The sequence below is a fragment of the Calliopsis andreniformis genome, chromosome 9 (genome assembly GCF_051401765.1).
Source record: "Calliopsis andreniformis isolate RMS-2024a chromosome 9, iyCalAndr_principal, whole genome shotgun sequence".
In the NCBI taxonomy this organism is placed as follows: Eukaryota; Metazoa; Arthropoda; class Insecta; order Hymenoptera; family Andrenidae; genus Calliopsis; species Calliopsis andreniformis.
This window is the reverse complement of record NC_135070.1, coordinates 13555099-13569544: the sequence shown is the minus strand read 5'-3', so window position 1 is coordinate 13569544 and position 14446 is coordinate 13555099. Positions and strand designations below refer to the sequence as shown.

General features: G+C 33.2%; 5 protein-coding genes across 9 annotated transcripts; 1 reads left to right on the top strand and 4 right to left on the bottom strand.

Annotated features, from left to right (window-relative positions):
• Positions 1 to 2163: 2163 nt before the first annotated feature.
• Sou (required for meiotic nuclear division 5 protein souji) lies at positions 2164 to 4818 on the bottom strand. Of its 2 annotated transcripts, none has more exons than XM_076385241.1 (7): positions 4610 to 4818; positions 4000 to 4283; positions 3783 to 3920; positions 3409 to 3707; positions 3245 to 3347; positions 3022 to 3176; positions 2164 to 2940 (listed from the first exon to the last, which is right to left on the bottom strand). In XM_076385241.1, exons 1-7 carry the CDS (start codon positions 4743 to 4745, stop codon positions 2859 to 2861), a joined length of 1197 nt encoding a protein of 398 aa, XP_076241356.1. In that variant the 5' UTR covers positions 4746 to 4818; the 3' UTR covers positions 2164 to 2858. The 2 variants fall into 2 exon arrangements, with proteins under 2 accessions (XP_076241356.1, XP_076241357.1); XM_076385242.1 differs by having other exon boundaries at positions 2164 to 2922; positions 4610 to 4812.
• A 482-nt stretch (positions 4819 to 5300) lies between these two features.
• Positions 5301 to 6268, bottom strand: LOC143183619 (V-type proton ATPase subunit e 2). 2 transcript variants are annotated; one of them, XM_076385259.1, is made up of 5 exons: positions 6077 to 6268; positions 5875 to 5922; positions 5709 to 5796; positions 5587 to 5637; positions 5301 to 5512 (listed from the first exon to the last, which is right to left on the bottom strand). In XM_076385259.1, exons 1-4 carry the CDS (start codon positions 6172 to 6174, stop codon positions 5602 to 5604), a joined length of 270 nt encoding a protein of 89 aa, XP_076241374.1. In that variant the 5' UTR covers positions 6175 to 6268; the 3' UTR covers positions 5301 to 5512; positions 5587 to 5601. The 2 variants fall into 2 exon arrangements, with proteins under 2 accessions (XP_076241374.1, XP_076241373.1); XM_076385258.1 differs by having other exon boundaries at positions 5301 to 5637.
• A 128-nt stretch (positions 6269 to 6396) lies between these two features.
• Positions 6397 to 9936, bottom strand: Spt (Spitting Image). Of its 2 annotated transcripts, none has more exons than XM_076385238.1 (12): positions 9844 to 9936; positions 9554 to 9757; positions 9307 to 9492; positions 9062 to 9235; positions 8858 to 8982; positions 8284 to 8786; positions 8010 to 8212; positions 7722 to 7923; positions 7441 to 7647; positions 7326 to 7373; positions 6974 to 7261; positions 6397 to 6890 (listed from the first exon to the last, which is right to left on the bottom strand). In XM_076385238.1, exons 1-12 carry the CDS (start codon positions 9895 to 9897, stop codon positions 6592 to 6594), a joined length of 2493 nt encoding a protein of 830 aa, XP_076241353.1. In that variant the 5' UTR covers positions 9898 to 9936; the 3' UTR covers positions 6397 to 6591. The 2 variants fall into 2 exon arrangements, with proteins under 2 accessions (XP_076241353.1, XP_076241354.1); XM_076385239.1 differs by having other exon boundaries at positions 6654 to 6890; positions 7081 to 7261.
• Positions 9937 to 10096: 160 nt separating this feature from the next.
• Lamtor5 (Late endosomal/lysosomal adaptor, MAPK and MTOR activator 5) lies at positions 10097 to 11516 on the top strand. Of its 2 annotated transcripts, XM_076385257.1 has the most exons (5): positions 10097 to 10293; positions 10378 to 10588; positions 10845 to 10906; positions 11040 to 11154; positions 11315 to 11516. In XM_076385257.1, the coding sequence occupies exons 2-5, from the start codon at positions 10554 to 10556 to the stop codon at positions 11376 to 11378; spliced, it is 276 nt and encodes a 91-aa protein (XP_076241372.1). In that variant the 5' UTR covers positions 10097 to 10293; positions 10378 to 10553; the 3' UTR covers positions 11379 to 11516. The 2 variants fall into 2 exon arrangements, with proteins under 2 accessions (XP_076241372.1, XP_076241371.1); XM_076385256.1 differs by lacking the exon at positions 10097 to 10293 and having other exon boundaries at positions 10304 to 10588.
• A 35-nt stretch (positions 11517 to 11551) lies between these two features.
• On the bottom strand, positions 11552 to 14385 carry LOC143183611 (man(5)GlcNAc(2)-PP-dolichol translocation protein RFT1). The gene is made up of 9 exons (XM_076385240.1): positions 14274 to 14385; positions 14022 to 14178; positions 13465 to 13667; positions 13208 to 13394; positions 12857 to 13141; positions 12668 to 12799; positions 12468 to 12599; positions 11893 to 12393; positions 11552 to 11819 (listed from the first exon to the last, which is right to left on the bottom strand). Exons 2-9 carry the CDS (start codon positions 14079 to 14081, stop codon positions 11661 to 11663), a joined length of 1659 nt encoding a protein of 552 aa, XP_076241355.1. The 5' UTR covers positions 14082 to 14178; positions 14274 to 14385; the 3' UTR covers positions 11552 to 11660.
• Positions 14386 to 14446: the final 61 nt, after the last annotated feature.

Sequence of the window (14446 nt, the reverse complement as noted above, 5' to 3'; positions counted from 1 at the left end):
AGAAAATATACGGAGCATCGCGCGCGAAATAACACGAAAATTTCAAGCGATTTTCAGACTCGAGAAATCAATGTTGTGTTACTATAGGAAAGGGTTAAGAATTGCGCCAAACGACGAGTCGCTGTCGTTGCGTCATTAAAACATGCTATCTACAATAATATACCGTAAAATGTAGTTAATAATCGTTGAAACTTCTGTAAAAAAATAGAAGATGTCGATATATGTACTTTAAAGAGCAACATTATGGCGGGAACAACTATATAGATAACCGCAATTTTGAGCTTTAACGTTATTATTATGCTCGATGACGTTTTTCGCGATTTTGAGAGAAAATACGTTATTCTGTTAGCCTTCTTTCGCTCTAGTTTCGTTGCTTCGAATCTACAGATCGAGGAACGTGATCGATCGTCAGCGAGTCTGACGGTTGACAATTGTATCACATTGTATCGCATCGCGTCGCGTATCGGTATAGTATCATCAAAATCTCTACGTAAACAGGATGTCGTACAATTTCCCGTACAAACTTCGCTAAACTTATAAAAATAAGACTATAATGTCAGATAACAAAAATTCCATAAATCTATGAGGAGGTTGTAACAAAAATATAAAACATGACGTAGACACTGTACCTACGCTATCAAAGTCTATAGGCTTAGAAGCAATTAAGTAAAATCTAATAAAGTCAAGTTATAAGATATACTACTACGAAAAATAGTATTATCTTATTCCTTATTTTTCATATTTTTCTCGAAACTTCTTAACGAAGCGTTTATGAACTTCTTGTTGCATGACGTTTTAGCCTTAGTTTTACTTATAAAATACACTGCTCAGGTTTGTACAGAAAATTATAAGACAACCTGTATGTATAATACAAATATATACGTACGAGATATCGGCTATAGTCGATTCCGTTGTTACTTGAATTGCCGATGCAATCAAACCGATATTCTTGAGAAAAATCGCGAACTGGACATCGGTTCGTCGTTGTTGAACACTCGAAAGGGAAACACTGCAACGATTCCACGCTGTTACTATTCTTGAAACACGCGGACCCACGAACGAGTATGATCGAACGATAACAATCGAACCTGATCCTCGGAATCGTTCGTAATTAATCGTAATCGACGCTTTAAGCTTCTGCAGATCAATGTGCTTTTCGTATTGTACGCGAACCGCAGAAGGACCCTTCGGCCATATTGATATCGAACCTCGATCGTGATCGATCCAAATATAACTCTCGACTCGGTGCTACGCTTCTCAATGTATCCTCGTGTCGCGTTTAAAGCAAAGAAAATGGAAAAAAAATACATTCGAAAGGAAATATTAGCGAATAACACGTCGACGGCTGCTATTGTGAACAGACAATAAGCAATGATGAAGGAGACGAAACGGATCGTTTTCTCGTTGTTACTAACGTTCCCGTCGATAAATCGCGGGCGTCCTGATCTGTCGCGATTTGAAAATCGACGGAAGAATTATTTGAATTTATATAACTACGCCGAAGGAACGAACGAACGTTACGCCCCTGCCACTTGTATCTACACGCATAATGGACGGTTTTATCCGTTAACGAATATATTTTCTCGCATCTTACGGTTGTAACGTATATATGTAACCAGCTGGTGTATGGGTCCGACTTAATGCTTGTGTAGTTGTTGAAAAAAACAGCAGGATTCGAAGGAGAACAATGGCATTCCTTATCCTCGATGTGTGCGTGCGTGTGTGGCTGTTAGAATTGTCATCGGTATGTATAAAGGAACGTTTATTCGCGGGGAAGGAACATATAACGAGGGAAACTTAAACGCGTGTGCGTGTCGGTTCTGAAAATCGCGGAATTTTCGGCATGGCCGATGTAGACGCGTGCGTACTGATGCTCGGTTGATGCTCCACAGCTCGATTTAGATTCTTATACCGTATTATTCGCTGCGGTCAGCTTCGTTTCAACGAATTTAATCGTTATTTAACGTTAGCTTGTAATTTAGAAGCATGGATGTGTGTTTAATGTGTATATCGTTCAATATCGTGTACCGAATAAACGTACGTGTTTAACCGTGAAGAAGTTTGAAGTCGTTAGGATTTCTCTCGTGTATTGTGATCATCGGGTGATTCTTTCCCCATTAATGTACTATATTACAATATGCTATAATATGATAAATATATATGTACAATATTTCGTTTTATTTATTCTCTAAAATTCAGGGTAGAAAAATATTCGATCGAGGGACACGTATCGATAGTTTGCTTCGACGTTTGGATGGAACGGATATAACCGGAAACAGGATTGTATCGATACGTGCCGATACAAAGATCGCGCAAGTCACGTGACATCGTTGAATAGTTGTCGTTACGATCAAACTTTAATGGTAATTAACAATATTTTAATATTAGTATATACAAAAAACACGTTGCTCAGTGTCTGATTTTAATTATATGCAGATCTCCATACTCGCACATACGTGAATATAAATATATATGTATATATTTTCATTCTCAGTTCCAACTGAATTAACACATTCCAATTCTTATTCTAATTACGCGTTTACATACTTGCACGTCGAAAGACGCTGAAATATCAAACATAAAAGCGATAACTACCGCCGCTGGTGACGTCAAAGTAAACCCGCCACTCGACCAAAAAAAAAAGAGAGAGAGAAACATTTCTGTGTAGAATTTTTACGTACCAATGGTACAATTAGAAATTAGCCTAATTAAGAAAAATAAAAATTCATGGTTACCATAAAAATTCACGAATTACGATGCCTCGACGTAGGTATACGCATGCGATTCATTGGTTTAAGCGCAACGCCTCGAAGAAACCTAAAAACAGCACGTGTTTCGTACCTCTGTATCACAGTAGTCTAAAAATATATAAGTCTAGCATCTTCTGGGTTCTGCTCCACCGGACAATACGGGCATTTCAATCTGGAAAAGAATTGGTGTCTTTTTTTTGCTTATTTTCACTTTTAATTTAAGCAATCCCGCTATTGAATTTAATGTCTCTGTTTTTTCTAAATAACATACTTGTTTGCGTTGGTAAGCTTATTCAATGCGTCTCTCGAAATGACGTGCCCACAAACCAGCTTCATCGGCGGATTATTCTCTGTGCTCTGTTGTCTTAAAATCGGACACGCGAAAACAGAATGATAACGACTCTGCTTGCCCAGGTCTATTTCGATCTGTGTAAAAAAAAAATGATTTCAATCGAACTGTGTTGTTTTCGATTATCGATTCAGCCATCGCTTACCGGTAGCTCATCTTTCCCGTTCCAAACGCCTGTTACTTGTCTCTGCTGCATAACTTGCTTGATATTTAACAGTGTCGGCAATGCAGTACAACCCGCGTTAATGCTAAAATAAACTCTCTTAAAATTTGCGACTCTTTAAGATTGATTGTGAACAGAATACATACCATACTGAGAGAGGGCTGTCTACGCTTAAACCAAGTAATGTGCATGCTTCCCTTGTGAACACGTCGTGAATATCGAGCCACAAGGTAGGGTCCAATAAATGACTATAGGGAGAGGATTGTATTCCATTTGGCAAGTAAAGTAGCGTGCCCATTAAAGCTTGCACTTCTTTACCGTGACGTCCGACATATTGCGTAAGGTTTTGCCGAGCGTACATTATTGCTTCTTTCTGTTTGCTAGGTCCTTGTTGTACCAGTCTTATAAAATGTAACCTATGCAACTTAAATTCAAGAGAAGAGTTCTAAACAGAAAGTTAGTATTAGACAAATCAGGAATATGATAATTTTATGGTGATAATAGTAATAGAACTGCATACTTGTGCTAGAAGTGCTTCTCTATGCCTTTTGGCCCATTCAAGGGCAGGTTCGAGATTCCTTTGCTTCAAGCAATCTAATATGTAATTCAATTCTGTAAAGGGTTCTTTTGTTCCTTCATCTGTTTTAATGCCAGCTTCCTGAAATATTAATTCAATTATATTCCTCCTAGATGAAAGTACTATTCCCAATATTAAAAATAAATTTTTGTGTACTTACTGCAGCTAACTCTGCTGCAATATCCAACATGCCGTGGCGATAAAAATGTTGGCAAATAACTTGATTCAATAGATGTGATTTTTCTGGACCTGAGAAAACATCTTCTCTACTAGTACTGGCAAAATCAGCTATGAAATTCCTGTCAATTGCTTTTCCCACTTTGGATACTGTACTATGCAGTTCTCTGTGATCAGTAGCTAATCGCTGTGCTGTTTCACGAACCTTAGTCATTGTTTCTTTCAACACTTGTACCTGACCCGGGGTCAACTCATGATCAGGTGGTGCTGATGAATTAAAAAAATGTATTCCAATAGGACTAAATCTATATAACATATGTTTTTAAAAATAATCCTAAGCTATTATTCATTTAATTGAACGTACAGATGAGAGAGGTTAGAATCGTTCGAAATAATGTGAAGTGAAAGTGAAAAATTAAATCGTCTACCAGGTTAAAGTTCGTCAATTTAGTATACTAGTATTTGTAACACGGGAATTACTCGTACGATTATCAAGATTACTGTTAATAGAAATAATCTGTAAATCTCATTGTTCTCTCTACGAAATGTCAACAGGAGACGACGTCATAGGAGCATAGTAATTTGTATTTTACCTTCTTCGAATTCCTTTTTTAGAGATTCAATATGATTTATCAGGTCACGCAGTACTGTCTCTGCATGTTCATTTATTGCACCGAATTTCAATAAAACCTTGTCAATTTCACGTTCAACCGCATTACACGCCTCCATTATTGTTTTTCTTGGGCAAGAACGCGTCACTACTTGTCACTTTTGCTTATGCAGAGATCACATGTGTGCATGCTTAGACATTCACGCACACGTATGCATTCGCCATGATGGTCACAGTTTTCTGTGTACGTACGTACCATGCGCGCGTGTATTGACACTTACCATTTGAAAGTATGCCTAATTCAGTATCGATCCAATATAAGCATCGATTGTTGTATTTATTCATCGAAAATTAAATTTGAGACGAATATTTCGAAATTTTAAGAATTTCAAGAAATCACAAAATTAAATAGACGCAGATATTTTTAATCTTATATAGCATAACATTTTTATTATTTACATACATATTATATACCTTACAAAGTAATTACGTGGATGCAAATTCCGTTTATGTTCACAAACACTATAAGAGTAAATGATATTTTTTTAGTACTTTTAATATTCCAAACTAAATACTGCAATCTTTAGATTTTCTATTTTTAAGTAGACTATTTTGAATGACATGTACTTTATTAACTAGTTCTTTTTCTGTATTAGAAAAACAATCGACAAAGGTTACTGAAATTTTAACTCAACATTAACTAACTTTATTACTAATGTTACATAATATACACACCCCTTTCATACAATGGAGTAAGATTAAAATAATATTTGTACATGAAATTATAATACATATTTGTCATACGAATAAACTTTATCGGAATGTTGGTATTTGGATGAAGTTAATTGGTTTACTTTTCCATGGAGTTTTCCAGGTACAAGGATACCTGAACATTTAACTTTTATTTCAACAATATTGTTTTATTTTTAACAGAATCTCATAAATACTTGATATACATACAATTCAAATTTTTCCTTATTGGGCTCCCTCACTTACAAAATCCCTGTTGCTCTGTGACAAATATTCACATAATAAAAAAATACTGTCCTTAATATAAAAATTATATAAAATACAATGCTTACCCATTCTCGAGCCATCAGTAAAATTGTTGTATTAGATAGTTTTGGTCCAATAAGTGGATTCATTTGTGCCATATAGCAACATAACCAACTACAAAAGTGAATAATATTTTAGAATATTTGACATTTAATTCTATCAAATTATTTCACTCAATTTTGGCTAACTTACAACAACCAACAAGTGAAAGCTGTCAACATAAGCATAACCTGGAGAATCCTGGAAAGAAAGATACATGTTCATGCTCGTATTTATTAAACAGAATAAGAATAACGTGATCAAAATAGTGACAACGATAAGGTGGCTTTTTATTGCAATGAGAATAATATTTGAAGGACCAGAAATTTGTACTAATGGCTGTAGAATAACTTACCCACGATTGGCACCTTTTGGTACAAAAATGGGCAATGCGATTCCTACGATTCCCCAAACCACAGTGAAGAATAACAACGGCAAAACTGATGCACCCATTTTTTCTCTATTCAAATAGTTTATATGCAAGTTTTACAAACAGGCTGAGCCCACCAAACAATCAACTCTACTCACACAAACGCGATCACGTGAATCAAAACCAAGATTACCCAACCCAAGCGACGCCTATTCCCTTGGAGCTTGCGAGATATATCGATAATTGAAATTGAACGGGGGAAATTCGAATTCAAAGCATGTTTATTTGTAGAAATTTTACAAATCGCAAAAGTAACGATAGGATATGGGAAGGAACTTAAATTGCTAAATAAAATTCATATTTTTCCCTTTTTTTTAAAAAATAAGTTTTTTTATATCCAGTAGAAATCGTAAGACTAATGTTCAAAACGCATATAAAGAAATTTCATATTTCTTCCTAGATTAAAGTACTAAAACTCAGTGAAGATTAATTTAAGACACTTAATCTCCGAACAATCGTTTTTGCATTACTTCACTATTGTGATCTAGTCTTTGTGCATCACTATAACTCTTCGACACTTCCACAATCGATGGAGCATCTCCGCCACCAATCGACGAACACTGATCAATTTTATGAGTCGCTAATCCAGATTGTGTTTCGATACATTCAACCAGAGGTTCCGCCAAGGAGGACTTTTTACTCGATGCGTCAGTTGACTCCTTTTGCGTCTTCTCTTGCTGAGACTTCGGCGGAGTTGCACTTAAAGTCGTACAAGTAGTAATAAACTTTTCTAGAATATCTGAAAATATTACAATTTTAACAGATAATGATAGATATCAGTTGAAACATTGCTATAGGTATATACATATATTTATAAAATACCTGTTAAATTCATACTTTCTTCAGATAAGCAAATATCATCGTGAGAACTAATGCTATCTCTACTGAAAAGGTGTTGTCTAATACTAGTCAAATTTCTTGTTTTTAACCTGGTATCAGTAGAAGATTGATCAACAGAATCGACTTTCCGCGGAGTTTTATACATGACTGAACGTTCTGTACGCATCTCACGTCCCTTCTTGATGTAGGGTATCAAACAAGAAAGATTCAATTGTGTTCTGGAAACACTGTTCGCCGTTTGTATAGATAACGGTGATTTGTAATTGTTTACTGGAAAAACATAAAATAAAGTATAATAATGCAGGTGGGGTAATTATATTTTTATTACTTGTACCTGTGTATGGAGTTCTTATATAAGTAGACGTCAATCTACTGCTTATATCTGGAAATGGAGAACCATATCAAAATCACGTACGAAATTTAAGATTTGATATTGCAAAAATGGATACCGTGAATAGTATCTCCTTGTCCTTTTCCGTTTTTCCCATAATTTGTATTCATCAGTGATGTGTTGTTCATAATTGTGACTAAAGCAGGATGCAATCTTTTTACCACGTTCAAGATCAATTCACATCGTTTTATTACCCTTAATTGCTGAGGTTCCGTAGCATTGTCGGTAAGAAGACTCTTCGAAGCGGCATCAGCTTCAAAAATCGCTAGAAAATAAAATCGATAACTCTTAAACGCTTCGTTCAAATATGTAATTAAAATTTAGTCTATAGATAGTTACCAGCTTTCAATTCTCTAACCATCATTATTGTCTGTCGTTCCACAATATCGCTTCCAATATCATTTATGGTTGTACTAATTTGACGAGACAATGATAAAGATCTAAGCACAACGCCTTGCACTTGCGTCTGCGTAACTGGTTCTCTGTTATCAAGGCAATTGGACATTATCGAAATACGTTCTTGAAGATCATCTAAAACTACCTAAATAGCATATGTTGCGTAGTTTTCTTCCAAATACTTTTTCTCGTATACGATTACATAAGAAACGTAAATTGATCGTGAAATACCTCGCAGTAAGCAGCTGAATCTATAATTAAATTCAATGCATCTTGCAATTTGTTTATTTCCAATTGCCACTGCTCGGTTAAAAGTTTCACGTTCGCTCGCATCTCTTTACTCTCTGGATGCAAATAAAAAGTTGTGATAGCAGAGATTAATTCTGTTTCCAAAGATTCAAGACTGGCTAAGCAATTACGAATTTGTTTGATTCCTAAAATAGATTCTACAGTTAATGAAGGATAGTGAAACGAACGAGACAAATTTAATTAGAAGTTAACGTACGATTCCTGTCCTTGCAAGAAGCAATAGCAAATAGTCCAATTTGCATGGACTTATCTATAACTTGATCAAAATCTTCTATGACGCTAGCCAAGTCATTTTGTGATCGCTTTTTAGCGCTTAAAGAATTGCCACATATTGTAACAAGTTTCTTCAAAGCATTAAAGGGATCACTGAAGACTTCCATAACAAGATTTAATACGGATACGTTGATTTTGCGCTCCAACCGATAAAGTGCGTCGTTTAAACTGTTCATAAATAAATTGTTCAATGCCGAATCAGACGATTCAGATGTCAACTGGAACTTCAAGTTCTCATATTCTGATATAATGGACTGACAAGTTCCAGTTATTGCTTTGAAATTGCAAGGTTTACACACTTGAGCGATCGCCATTGCAGACGAGAATATGTCTTCTATTCGCAACCATAATTCATTGCAATCTGATATCTGGTCTTCCTGAGATTTACTTGGCAGTTCTAATAAAATATCCAATACCAAATCCATTCTAAACAGAACATACAGAAAAATAGATTAATATGATTTGAGTATTGAAATGACTTTTTTAAGGTTTGTTACCTGTATACGAAATGATCTTCCCTTTCAGATATTTCATCCTCTGGTAGTGGATCTGGTACATCCAAAATGTCTATTATCATCTTCAAGCAAAAACAAAGTCTTTCGCAGATATATTTCTTACAATTCTATATGAATAAAAGTGCAAATATCCAATTAGAATAAGCTCATGTCTTTTTGAAATGCAAATATAAAATATTTTATTACATAGATTGACATGTTTAACTGATGCTGTTCTTGCACTAATTGTACTAATAAGTTAAATGCTGTGCACAACTGACATGAATATAATATGATCTTCTCTGCAAGCAGTTGAGATGCTAAGCTTTTTCTATATATTTGCAGTGGTCCAAGCAATTCCAAAATGGAAGTGCCTAACTCCTGGAAGTAATAGAATTTTAGTTATTACACAAAGCTAAACTAAACATGGATGATGTCTATATTTTGTATACCTTAATATTCTGATAATGTTCAATTTCATTAGCTTGACCCATTTCCCCAACATACTCCATGCAATCTGTTAATCTTTGCTTCAATGGTAAACACCCCAATTTTTCCAAAGCTTCGAGTGCAACTTTAAGCTTATCCAACATAGTAGACAGAGTCTGTTCTGCAAATTCTTTGTTTACATTTGTAATCTGAAACATTTCTGAATGAGGATCTATAAAATAAAACTATTTAAATTCTGTATTCACATACCAGTTTATCATTGTATTCCAGAGAACAAAATTCTTCCACTATACCAACAACCTTAGACTCCATTTCTTCATAATCAGAAATATCTTCCTTTGCCAAAGCATCAAATTTGTCTCCAACTTTTCCTAATTCTTCAAAGAAAGTTGATTTTGTCGTTGCGGCGGTATAAAAAGAATTGCTTTTAATCAATTCTCTCAATTTATTTACCTAAAACGTCAAATACATCGAAATAACAGTAAACTAAATTCAGACGACGGTGTTGATAAAAGAGAGAATTTTTAAGTCTTTGTTACTTGTTCTTCTATAGGGATCAGTAGTCCTTTTATTTCTTTCGTTTTTACAGGCATTTTTATTTTCTTTTTCTCTCGTAAAACAGAGCAATTAAGTTAGCTTCGCAACGATCGTTTGTAAATAAAATGAAAGTAGCCTCCAACTGACTTTTAACTGATCATAACAATCGAAACTAGCGTCCGTTGATATGTATTTAATTCTTTGACTACAGTCAAAGATTGCCACTCTTTGTGTACCAAAACGATACACAATTAAATACTCATTCTTCGTTACCACGTACGAAATATTTTTATTAATGTAAAATGGACATTTTGGAGTACATTAGTTTGCATATAAATTTTGATAAGCAATATTTCTTGTAAGGGAAAAAGGAATTCTTTCATTTGTAGTGTAACCTAAGTTGCCAATACTGGGTTCATGTTTTGCTCATGTCAACTCATCTGTTATTTATTGTACATATATGTTATTACTGAATACACCGTACCTAAGTCCATACCCCAAAAGTATAAAGTAATTAAAAATACTTTAAATTTCAGTAATTGACAAAATTATCGAGTTAACGCGATATCTCGAACAGTTCGATTACAAGTGTGTGGGTGGAAATTGTACGTACAACGAATGTAACATTTATGCTGAATTAATAAATACGTGAAATCTAATTGCTATCAGTAAATATCTGATTTGTGGCAAGTGTTGTATTTAAATAAAAGAAATGGAAAGAAATTTGGAAGCTGCACTGGATGAGGTGTAAGTTAAATACCAAATTATATTTACGAAAGCAAGGGTATTTTAAATAAGTCGAGTTTTATTATCTTGTAGAAAAAGTAGTTTTATTAGTACTGCATTTTTTTTAAATATAATCACCAGTTATTATCTTTCTTTGTTATTGAGTACTGTAATATATTCTGCTACTTAAAATTTTAAAGCTATAGATCATTTAAGCACTACATATGTATATTCATTATTTCATCTTGCTTTTTATTATTATTTTGTAATTTTGTAGGAATAATACTGAACACATGATTGGTTGCATCTTGGCAGATGAAGCAGGATTATGTTTAGGAGGTATGTTTTTATGATTATGTTAAAAAGTAATCATTAGATTTGATGAATGAATGTCTGAAGAATTATCAGTTTAGTAAATGAAATAATTTAATAGTAAATATAATGGAATTTTAAAAGTGCTAAATGTATTTAGTTAAAGGAGATGCATCCATTGATAGTGCAGGAATACTTGTAGCTATTGCTGATCAAGTTGCAAAATTGGAGCCTGAATCACCAGCTCCGATTATATCCCTTCAGAATGATAACAGGTAATGCAAGATTAATTAAATTTAATATATAATACAATTAGAATGAAATTCATTGTAGAAAGCTCTGAATTAGTAATCGAAAAATTTTATTTAACAACATTAAATCTTTGAATAGGTTTTGCTAAATTAATAACAAAAAATATTGTAAATTATTTTGTAGGAAGTGCCTTATACAACGTAAAGGTCGATTAGTAGGTGGAATTTATAAGTATGTCTCTGTATAAAGCAAGTTTTGTTACTGAAACTAATAATACTGGTTATATTTAAACTAAGCTTCTTTATCTTTATAATTATCTTGTTAACTATAAATATGTGTATATATATAAACTTTGAATAAATGATTTTAATGTAATATTATTGAAATAGGGGAACTTGTACTTGATTTAAACTATAACAATGTAGAAAATACATAATTATTAAACTTTTTACGATTTACATAAATTCTGCATTGCAATATTTTTGTAAATAATTTATATGCAAATAAATTATTGTTAACAGAATAAAGGTCAGTCACTCTTCTTGTGCCTGTTTCTTCTTTCATACCATTTATTTGTACCGAGTCTAATCAGATCTTGATGTTCATATATCCAAGATATAAGTACTATCATAAACATTACTGCTCCAACACTTAAGTGTAAAACCTTTTGATCGGGGAAGAAGTAAGCCTGAAATAGAAATATAAAATGTACTGCAGAATTTTGGAATAATGTATAAAAGGTAGGTAAATGATTCTATTACATGAGACACATTAGTGATTAAAGCTGTTATAAGAAGAGAAGCGGAAAACACAGGTTTTGGCACTAATCCACGTAATGGACGGTATATTGTATCTTTGTATCTCTTATTTATGAAAATAGTAGAATGTAAGATCCTCAAGCTCATGTTTACACAGTTTCCAAGAATAAAACCGACTGGTCCGAACCAAATAGCAAATAAATACGATGCACCCAAAAATGCGATTGATTCGTAAATCATAATTAAGTTGCTCTTATTTATAGTTGAGCTGTCAGCAGTTGCATTGGTGTAACACTCTGTTACCCCATTTATTCCCAAAAGTAATATGGCCAAACAATGTGCTCTCATTAAAAGAATTGGTAAAGATGAAGTCAATTTTGAGCCACCATACAGCCACAACAGTGTGCTGGAATATGATTGTCCAAAAACTAAAACAACTAGACCAATTGACATAACAGCTGAACATAAATGTGTAAGAACATGTACACTTTCTTGAATTTTTACCTAAAATCATATTTCTTGTTAATTTGTAAAAGTAGATATTACATACTATATATATACCTGCTATCAATACTTACAGGATTCTGATCATTAATTGATTTGTCTCTTTTAACCATTTGAGTAAAATAAAAATATCCACTCTCCTCTATTGGACGGAAAATAAATCTTGCTGCTAGAGAACCTAGATTATTTACAATTTCATATGTTCCCTATATGAGTAAGAAAACAAATTAATTTTTAAAAGATTAAAGTTTAATACTTATTTTTAATTGTATACCTGCTCAGTAAATGTCAATACTGGCATTACTGTCATGATTAGTCTTTCTCCTTCTGTTAAAATCTGTTTTAAAATTCCTTGCCTGAAGAAACTCCATGTAAGAATAGTCAATTTTTTATCTAGGTATGATTCCTAAAAAATACCTATTTGAGTACAAAAGATATACAAGAAATACATTATAGTACATACTTTATTTTCCAATTGCCCAGGTAAAAAGTCTGTCACTGTTTTAAATGGAAACTCTCTGACAACACATTCATCACTACTGTCTTTCAAAGACATTCTTCTCTTTAATTTACACTTATTAATCTTTTTAATGTAATGATGAAAGTATGCATAGTGACTAGTAGTATAAAATACTGCTGCAACTAATTGAGCTACACCAAATGCAAGTAATGCATTCTCTGGATTATGAAGTATTAATGGAACAAATGTCAGTGTACGAATAGCAATCATAATAGTATCAAGTATAATCTAAAAAATGAAATTATGAATAAGGCTCTGTGAAATCACTGAATTTATTTTAATTGATGCTCTTACTTTCAGCCTCACGAATAAAAATGCACTAGCAACTAATTGAATAATTAAAGATGACAGTTCAATGATACAAGACAAAGCAACTGCCCAAACTGCAAATGTATAATATGCTGGTAATGCCTCAGATACTGTTAGGACAGAAAGCCAAATATATCCAAACATCAGGGACATAACAAGACATATAGGAACCCTAAAAAGATATTTAGAAATTATATATGTTTTTTAAATGTTACAAATCATGATTAATCTTAAGAACTAACGTCATCCATAATAAATTTACAACTTGTGCCCAATTATGTTCTGCTGTATTAGTCAAACATGCTTTCATGAATGGTTCTCGAGATAAGAACAAGATCATTGATTCCAATAACAGCAGTCTAACATTTATGACTCCTAAGACTGCTTCACCCACATGTCGAACAACGAAAGCATTCAAAACAAAAGTAACACCTCTACATAAAATCTGAAAAGAATAATTAATGTGATTGTTTCTTTCAATAATTTTAAGTCCTTAATTAGTATCCATGATAAAGAATGATTATTAATATTCAGAAAATTCTTAATTTCTCAGTTTAAAAATCTTTGTAAATTATTCTTAAATTATTCTGTGAATTTTATGATGTCAACTAAGGATAAAAGCTGTTGTTTTAAAGATATAAAATTTGAAACTTATCAATAACTATTTATGAAATATCAAATAAAATAGCATAATTTATATTTATAAATATGACATAAGTTTTTCCCATGTATTCAAAATGACATTCTTTAGTATCGAATTAACACATTAGTTTAAGCGTTTATTATAGTAATGAAATACCTGAAATATAATATTGAAGGAAGCTGTTTCCAAACTGCTTTTCAAAATGTTTTGTGACATTTTTGTGAACGATCAAGGAAAAGTATTAATCTTTCGAGATTCCCGCCTAAAGAGGTGTCAACGAAATTCGAGGTTATGTGAATCACTTGAATTATACCTAAAACATCAAATCAATCATTTTTTCGGAAATTCCTGTCGCGTTCCCGACTGACCGAAATATAGCAAATACAAAAGCCAAGAATTTCCTCATACTGAATCTAACAGCTTTCATGACGTAATTGCGTGATTCCCTATATTACGTATATTGCGGCTAGTAATTTTCTATCACGCATCTTCGTTTATTGCTAGGGGAAAACACCCTTCAAACAAAAGCTCCTCCTAACCCTCAGGAAATGCAGTGGCGTTTCGCGAACATAAGAGTAGGT

What these genes read in the sequence shown, in the direction of transcription:
- LOC143183611 (XM_076385240.1), bottom strand. Translation starts at nt 14,081, where the DNA reads ATGTCACAAAACATTTTGAAAAGCAGTTTGGAAACAGCTTCCTTCAAT. An exon ending in TTTTATTCGTGAGGCTGAAA is followed by an intron (nt 13,142 to 13,207) that starts GTAAGAGCATCA and finishes TTCATTTTTTAG; the next exon opens with ATTATACTTGATACTATTAT. An exon ending in TAATCACTAATGTGTCTCAT is followed by an intron (nt 11,820 to 11,892) that starts GTAATAGAATCA and finishes TTTCTATTTCAG; the next exon opens with GCTTACTTCTTCCCCGATCA.
- Lamtor5 (XM_076385257.1), top strand. Translation starts at nt 10,554, where the DNA reads ATGGAAAGAAATTTGGAAGCTGCACTGGATGAGGT. An exon ending in GAAGCTGCACTGGATGAGGT is followed by an intron (nt 10,589 to 10,844) that starts GTAAGTTAAATA and finishes GTAATTTTGTAG; the next exon opens with GAATAATACTGAACACATGA. An exon ending in AGCAGGATTATGTTTAGGAG is followed by an intron (nt 10,907 to 11,039) that starts GTATGTTTTTAT and finishes AAATGTATTTAG; the next exon opens with TTAAAGGAGATGCATCCATT.
- Spt (XM_076385238.1), bottom strand. Translation starts at nt 9,897, where the DNA reads ATGCCTGTAAAAACGAAAGAAATAAAAGGACTACTGATCCCTATAGAA. An exon ending in ACAAGGAGATACTATTCACG is followed by an intron (nt 7,374 to 7,440) that starts GTATCCATTTTT and finishes CTCCATTTCCAG; the next exon opens with ATATAAGCAGTAGATTGACG. An exon ending in TATAAGAACTCCATACACAG is followed by an intron (nt 7,262 to 7,325) that starts GTACAAGTAATA and finishes ATGTTTTTCCAG; the next exon opens with TAAACAATTACAAATCACCG.
- Sou (XM_076385241.1), bottom strand. Translation starts at nt 4,745, where the DNA reads ATGGAGGCGTGTAATGCGGTTGAACGTGAAATTGACAAGGTTTTATTG. An exon ending in AAAAAAGGAATTCGAAGAAG is followed by an intron (nt 4,284 to 4,609) that starts GTAAAATACAAA and finishes TTAATTCATCAG; the next exon opens with CACCACCTGATCATGAGTTG. An exon ending in AAGCTTACCAACGCAAACAA is followed by an intron (nt 2,941 to 3,021) that starts GTATGTTATTTA and finishes AGCAAAAAAAAG; the next exon opens with ACACCAATTCTTTTCCAGAT.
- LOC143183619 (XM_076385258.1), bottom strand. Translation starts at nt 6,174, where the DNA reads ATGGGTGCATCAGTTTTGCCGTTGTTATTCTTCACTGTGGTTTGGGGA. An exon ending in GCTTTCACTTGTTGGTTGTT is followed by an intron (nt 5,797 to 5,874) that starts GTAAGTTAGCCA and finishes TCACTTTTGTAG; the next exon opens with TTGGTTATGTTGCTATATGG. An exon ending in TACTGATGGCTCGAGAATGG is followed by an intron (nt 5,638 to 5,708) that starts GTAAGCATTGTA and finishes TATTTGTCACAG; the next exon opens with AGCAACAGGGATTTTGTAAG.